Genomic DNA, 7,966 nt, shown 5'->3' with positions numbered 1-7,966 from the left:
TGAAGGTGAATGCTTTTTTTAAAGAGACGATTGCGATATGTGTTTTTAATTCTCTCTCGAGATTGTGGAGAATAATTCTTCTCGCAAAATTCTCGCATATCGTTTAATTTATCGCGTATTGTTTTAGGGATTTTATAAATTCGCACCCTCTGTAGGATATTCGCACCCCTGAAATTGTGAATTGTGCAGACTTTATTCGCTTTTTGACGTCAAATCAAGTTCTAAGGGGTGTGAATTATCCTATAGTGGGTGCGAATATATCATTACGCTAGTTTTATTTCTGGGCTATTGTTTCAGAATTTCGCGCGTGTACGGTCGGTTCATCATAGAATGGACACGTGTACGGTGTGAGACCATTGATAATGTGGGAAATCATCGGACTGGATAATTCTAGTTAATTGGACCAATATGACAGTTTTGATGCCACAATTTAAGGCCTATGGCCCACCGGATAGACGGTCAAGATCATCCTGTTCCTGCCTTAGAGGCAAATCTTATGTCGGCCAAACAAAATGGACTAAGATTTTAGTTTTTGGGCGGGGCCGACGACTTTAACTTGGGTCCGAATAAGATCTCCTTTTGGGGCTTATGGGACTGATGTTCTGGACTGTACTGTACATGCACGAATTTTTCAAAAATATCTTGGGGCCCTATTCAAGCTTCTCATAGGCTGCTCGTCCCTCTTTTAGGACAAGAAAATTGCCTTTTACCATTGATCAGCACAGTGACTTTCTGCTTAGTTTAGTTACTTTTACGCTCCTTAGGAAAAGAAGAAAATTCCCCTCAAACAGTTTTTATAAGGGAGGAATGTAGTGTAGATTAGTTGTAAAGAGAATTAAAACACGAAGCAATTAATGTGTTGCGTGTGGACCCTACATCAACTTGTCTGAGTGTCGGGCTGAAATTTTATCCCACGTGAATCTGGTTCCCACAAATGGACTCTTAATCGTTATATCCGCACCCCAAAGTTTTAGTAATTGCACTCCTTTCGTTATTTAGATCCAGACAAATTACCTGTCTTCATTTTCTAAAAATCTGTTACGTGCGTGGAATATTTGTCCGGTTGCGCTGCTTATAAAATTACAAATTTATCCCTTTTCTTAAACTCGATTAAGAGAGAGAGAGAGAGAGAGATAGAGATTTAGGAAATTTAAATAAGGTGTTGTATACAATACTGAGTCAAAAGACTAATAATAATAATAAAATATTGATTAATGTTGTGATCGAGGGTATTGGAAAGCTATGATGTGGAGTCAACGGTTAGGATTATCCAATCAATGAGATTTTTAAATGGGTTGTTTTGGTCTCAGATGTAATTTAATAGTTTGGATTATCCAATCATTAGAGATTTTGAAATGATCCATCCACCTAAACAACCCTTTTTAAGGTTAAAAAAGTAAAGCAAATCAAAGACGAAAAAACGACAAATAAATGACAATTTATGTGTGTGTAAAATTAGGGGTGCAACTCGGGTCGGGTTGGATCGAGTTGAGACCAACCCTAACCCAATCTGAGATAGCATTACCTCAACCCTAACCCAACCCAACCCGAGCTTTGGATTGAGGACGGTCAACCCTAACCCAACCCGCCTCTAAATCTATCAACCATAACCCAACCCATCTACCCGAAAATCGGGTTGGGGTGAGTCGGGTTGGTTTGGGTTCACCTTGGGCAAAACAGAAAAATACAATAACCCAAAGAAAATTAAGTTAAAATTACAGGATGGAGGTTGGGTTTGGGTCAAGTCAGGTTGCTACTTGCTACGGCGTCAACCCTAACCCAACCCTAAATTGAATCGGGTTGGCTTTTCCCAACCCTATCCCCGCAACCCGAGCCAAAATCGAGTTGAACCCGTCAGGTTTGAGTTGAGCCCGACCCTTGCACCCCTATCTAACATGTGACAGGCCAGCCGTGAAATGCCTTTTGCGATGGACCTTAGCAATTCCCTATAAATATTTAGAGGGAAATAGAGGGAAAGTGGAAATCCAAAACCAAGAGTTTCACGCTATTGAAATATTTTCCCTAATTCTTTTGGGAGATGATATTTTCATCCCCTCTACAGTATGCATTCGCCCTGTTGTATCGTGAATAGTGGGCAACTTTGACGACAAATCATGTTAAAAGGGGCGCAAATGCATACTGCGGATGGTGAAAATATCATCGCCCATTCTTTTTGTAACTTTAAAAAACAGTAATTAGGAAAATGATAAATGCGCCCCTTTTCATTACTAGGGACACCTAGCTATCGGTGTATCTAGGGGTGCAAGTTTGGCCCTATGAACCCTGACCCACCCTGAGCCCGAACAGGGTCAGGGTTGGAAAATCCGACCCTAAGCGCAGGTTTGGGTGCATTTTTTAGGCCCTGACTCAAGGTCAGGTCGGGCTCAGGGTTAAGGGTGTAAACGAGCCGAGCCGAGCCGAGCCTGCTTGGCCAGGCTCGGCTCGGCTCGTTAAGCTCAAAGGCTCGGCTCGGCCAGGCTCGCAAGCTTTATCGAGCTTGGGTTATAAAGTTTAGCAAATGTCAAAGGTCGCTAGCAAAAGCAAATAAGAAAAAAAAGTAATCATTAAAGACAAAAAGTAAAATAGGTGAATTTATAAAGTTTAAAATGAAAAATTACTAAGAAAAGGTAGTAAGTTATGACAATTAAGAGGAAAAAAATCAAAAAAGGTTAAAAGTTATGACGACGGGAAAAAATTAATTTCGGATTTTTCACAACCGTTTGATACGCACCCTCAGTACTTTTTGCATATGATGTTGACATGACATACGCACCCTCGGTACGTTTTTGCAGATGTCGTTGACATGACGAGCCTTACCGAGCCGAGCCTGGCCTAACTCGGGCTCGGCTCGGCTCGTTAAGGATTCGAGCTGAGCTTTTTTCGAGCCGAGCCCGAGCCAAAATTGACACCCTTACTCAGGGTTGATACCCCGGGCCAACCTGACCTTGCCCGACCCGGCCCTGTTTACACTTTACCCCTAACCAGCCCTGACCGACCCGACCCGATCCAGCCCTATTTACACTTTACAACTAACCCGCTCTGACCTGACCCGGCCCTGATTCTGTTTTACACTTTACCCCTAACCCGAAAATGAATATTGACCACAGCTACCAGAAAAATATGATGAATCACTTTGAGGGAAAAAGAGCTTGACCTTGCAAAGCCACTGCATTTGATGATAGAACAAAGACATCAAATTGAAACTCCCAAACCTGTACTGCACATCAGCACATAAGCTCAAAGACACAACTAGATGAAGGATGCAAGATGAATAAAATAACACTAAAAGATATGGGCATAAAATTTTCCATTGATAGTATTTTATTCAAATGGAATCATAGATAGCCACTTGTACTACTGCAGCACTGCTCCTCATATTTTTTTCTTAGAGAATTATTATAGTGAGAATAAGATCATGCACCATATAACTACACCATATTATATAATATAAGATTTTGGGACATGGTATCTGTCTGACTCTTAGGTAGGATTAAGAAGAATTGATATTTTATACGCTGTGTGGCTGTGTTGTCTAGCATTTTTCAAAAAAAATAATTTGTATGCCCATTACTGTTTGGGGCACAACCATTAAATGGACGGTAAGAATTGATATTTTATATGCTGTGTGGCTGTGTAGTCCAGCATTTTTCAAAAAAGAATTGTATGCCCATTACTGTTTGGGACACAACCATCAAATGGATGGTTTGGATCATCCTATGGTGTGGGCTGTAGTCCCTAATTTTTCCAAAAGAGGGTATTTGCACTAGGGTCAATCAGGCCGGCCCGGCCCAATCAGGACGGGCCAGAGCTGTGCCAAGCCCTGCAGGGCGGACATTGGGTTGAGGATTCTTAGGCCCTGATCAGGGTCAGGGCGGGTCGGGGCCAAGAAATTAGGATCCAGGGTTGGGCTAGGGTTTTGAAAAATCCGACCCAGCCCGACCCTGTTGCAGCCCTAGGTGTATCTATGACTGAAAAGGTGCCGATGTACTTCACATATGAAGGAATGAAGTGAACGGATTGCCACGTACAATGCATGTGGGTGTTCCAAGTGATGAAAAGGGGCGCATTTATCATTTTAATGCATCTAACGAGTTACACATGGCTGATTCCTTCCATCCCATAATTAATGCGTCTGGATTTGCCAAACAAAAGCTTCTAAGTAGAAGAGAGCAAAATGAGTGGAAGTAGGTGATTTTTTATTTTTTTTGATTGATTTTGTTAACTGGTAGATGGGTCTTCCATCACCGTACAAGAGAATACCCTTTCCTTTCCAAATCTGTGGCTATTCCCAGCTTACAAAAATTAAATGCAGCTTTGTTTTAATTCTATTGAACCTCATAATAGACTATAGTTTGCTCTGCATACATCTAATTTATTATATCTTCGTGCATTCAAAAAACATTTTTTCAGTTTTTATGCAATCTTCATGTATTCTTTCAGTGTATGGAAACATGCCAGAATACAAGCACACACTTCCTCCTAATTCCTAAGCCTAGTTAAGACTTAAGACTTCAGAGCAAAAATAAAAAAACGTGCTGTGAATAACACTAGAAGGTGCTCGCATGGGTGTGATGTTACAGGTGAAGGCAAATGGCCTTTTAGCTGCTGTAATTACTGACACAGAGCCTTTATCTTATACACAAGTTCTTCAATGCCTTGGAACTTTATCTTGTACGCAGACCTACAAAAAAAAAGTTCTTCAATATGCCATGGAACTTTTTTTTGCATTATCACATTGTTCATCTAATTTCTTCTATTTTATTAGCTTGCCCCAAATATTTCCAGTTCCTTTTTCACGTGTTTATGATAAAGCCAGTGCTGCTATCATATTATTATTAATCATCTTTTGCTATTTTTTTCATCTCTTCCATAAACTACTGGTTTGGGGAAAAGTAAGAAAGTTTTGATTCCTTGGTCAAATTGGCCCAAAGCCAACGCTAAAATATCTGATCTCACTGGGCAGAATAGTGGCTGTAGAACTTTGTCATGGATAATATACCTAGTGCAGACAATCTATGGTGAATGTAGCGTGAATGTAGAAAAACCTGGCCCGACCCGAGAAACTATCTCGGGTCGTGTTTAGGAATCTTGGGGTTGGTTTTTTTTTTTTTTTTTTTTTAAAAACCGGCCTGACCGCCCGAGATAGTTTCTCAGGTAGCGTAAGGTTCTGAAAAACCCAACCTGCCCGACCCGAGTAATAACCATTGTGTAAATACCTACTCCCACAAAATAAATATTAAACTATCCCCAAGAATAGGCGGGTGAAGTGGCTAAAAATCAGGAAACAAAATTCAGGAAACTAGCGTCCCCAAGTGGTGAAAAGGGGCTAATAATAAGGAAACAAAAAACTCTACTCAAAATCCGATAGTCTGTTTCCTGATTTTTTGCCCTGAGATACTAGCTTGCTGGATTTTGTTTCTTGATTTTTAGCCACTCTACTCTCCTCTCCACTTGGAGACCCCAAATATATCAAGAAAAAAATGTCATGGTAACCAAAAGTGCCCTAAGGGAATGATTTTGACCTTATATCATCTGCTAGTTGGAGGCTTTTGGATGATGAATCTAAACCATAACCTCTCATGGTATTCGGCTCCATTTCTTTCAGACGTAAAATGGGTGTAAAAACAAATTTTACGCCCAATTGAGCAATTTTTTATTTTTTTTATGTCCACTTTACGTCAAACGAAAGGAGCTCTGATGGATCTGAATATGTTTGTCAGTGTTGGGGCGTGCGTTTCATGACAGGACATGTAAGTGAGATTAAGACCGTTGATCTTGTAAAACATGACAAGGCCTTGGTCCCATCCCGAACAGACAACCAGTAGAGGACTACTAAAAAAAGGTTTTAACAATTCTCGGCTGAACCCTACATGATTATCAGCTTGATGGATCCTTAATAAAGCTACAGCCTAGAATCATCCCATCAATGTAGTCTCAACCCCATTTGACCAGACTTATGGTCTTTCATACCAATTGATCCATGGACCAATTACAATCCAATGGAAACAGCACCAGGATCCACGAACCCACATCCCTATCATAGGCATGGTTTGAAATTTCGGTTTCGGCATAAATTTCAGACCTAGCCGAAACCAAAATTCTAGACGAAATCCTGAAATTTCGGCTGAAATTCAGTTAAGACGGGCGAAATGTCAATTTTTTTGGGCTGGAAATTAATATTTTGTTTAAAATTTCACCGAAATTTCAGAAATTTCCTAAAATCCGACTGAAATTTTGTACGTTTCGGAAATTTCAGATTTGAGTAATTTCGGTGTTGGTTTCGGATTTCGGCCGAAACTTCAAACCATGATCATAGGATCGAAAATTACTTTTGATCGGATCGAGACAACTAATAAATACCTGTGGGATAGTCTTAAATCCGATTTTATAAAAATACCCTCCAATTTCCTATAACTTATTATTACAGGAATCTTTTAGTAAAAATAAGCCATATGTAGTTTTTCTCAAACGGCTCTTATTTTCAACAGTTTGACATTCATCTCTCTAATCAACTAACCCTACGATCATGTAAACAGGGCAGAAATGGAGTCTACCAAGTGTCCCATGCTACCATTTCTTCGTCGTTAAAATGATAAAAAATAAAATAAAAATGGGACATGATTAGGGAGAAACGAAGCTTCCCTTTCTATCTCAATTAATTCATATCAACAACAAAAACAACAACAAAAATCTTTGTATAATGAAAATTATGTCTAAGCTAAGAAGATACCATGACTGTTTTAAGATCCTCAAATTTCTCAATTCAAACTCATAATCCATTATAGAAAAAAAATAACAGATGAAGGACAAAAAAACAGAGAGAAACCAAAGAACAAATAATTACAAGTCTTCATGGCTTCTTCACGATCAAATAGTCCGAAGGAAGCCCCGTACCTCAATCAAAAAGTTGTGGAGATTCTTTCTGAATTTCTTGTAATTTGGCCTGTCAAGAGAAGAAGAAAGCTGATTTGAGCTCGTAAGGGTCTGTAACGCAACAGCCAACCTCGATTGAAATACAGGATTTGCTTGTTTCTCTAAGAGCTCCTGCCCTAATCTCTGCAGAAATATAATACAGAAGAGCCTATAAATAAATTGACTATACTTTTTAATTGTATAAATTTATAAAAGAGGAACTCGGTATACATGACATGATCCAGTACACAAAGGCAGGTGAATATAGTCCGTAAAGCTTAAAATATCAATTGAACGTAATTATGAAATGGTAACCTGCTAATACATCTTGTTGTTCAATTCGTGAGTTCACTGAAAGCTATGTTGCATCAGTACGAGTAGGAGTGTAGGAATCCGATATAGGTACCGAGTATCGGGATCCGACATAGGTATCTGAGTTTCGGAGTTCTAAAAGAAAGATTCGTGGATCGCCAAAATACTAAAATCAATTCTCAAATTTCTTTTACATAAAGTAATTTCAACAAATAATATATTAAAATTTTTAATAAGTCAAGTAATTTTTATGTTTTATTTTCATATAAAAAACTTAACATGTAGTAATTGTAAAGTTGTGGTGATGATATTAAAAAAAATAGATAAAGGAGATCTAGAATTGCTGCAAGGAATCTTGAAGTATTGGAATATGATACGTGTAACATGGCCCGAAAGTTGATAACTCTTTGTTCCAGCACAGAGGAGGCATGATCTCACCCGGCTTGTGGGGTGCATCGTATTACCATACTTCCTATCTTCTACCATTCATGTGACAGACCAGTCTTTAGATGGTTCACTGCCCAAAATCATTATGATCTGGTGATCCTATTATCCTATCAACATCCATAAAAAATAGCACAAAATATAAATTGTGACAATGCATATTCAATGGCAAAAAAAAAACGCTTGGTTAAAATAACTGATCTTTGGGCTATGCCCAAGGGGCCCATCACACGAATGGTTTTGACTAATCAAGGTAGACCCTATGCGCATGATAGATCTAGAAAGCATGTTTTTATAT

At 39.1% G+C, this 7,966-nt stretch overlaps 1 protein-coding gene across 3 annotated transcripts in view; it reads right to left on the bottom strand.

Moving 5' to 3' along the window:
* Nucleotides 1–6,678: 6,678 nt before the first annotated feature.
* Nucleotides 6,679–7,966, bottom strand: part of LOC143861892 (exportin-4 protein) — a 51,794-nt gene continuing 50,506 nt past the window's right edge. For all 3 annotated transcript variants that reach the window (XM_077372850.1, XM_077372851.1, XM_077372852.1), the window contains one exon: nucleotides 6,679–7,056. In XM_077372850.1, the coding sequence (XP_077228965.1) occupies nucleotides 6,868–7,056 (189 nt within the window). In that variant the 3' untranslated portion in view covers nucleotides 6,679–6,867. The remainder of the gene's footprint in view (nucleotides 7,057–7,966) is intronic.

Source organism: Tasmannia lanceolata, unplaced genomic scaffold (assembly GCF_043159265.1).
Source record: "Tasmannia lanceolata isolate RefF3 unplaced genomic scaffold, GAP_Taslan_0.1 ptg000037l, whole genome shotgun sequence".
Classification (NCBI taxonomy): domain Eukaryota; kingdom Viridiplantae; phylum Streptophyta; class Magnoliopsida; order Canellales; family Winteraceae; genus Tasmannia; species Tasmannia lanceolata.
Note: the sequence above shows the minus strand (reverse complement) of the source record. Positions and strands in the feature narration are given on the sequence as shown.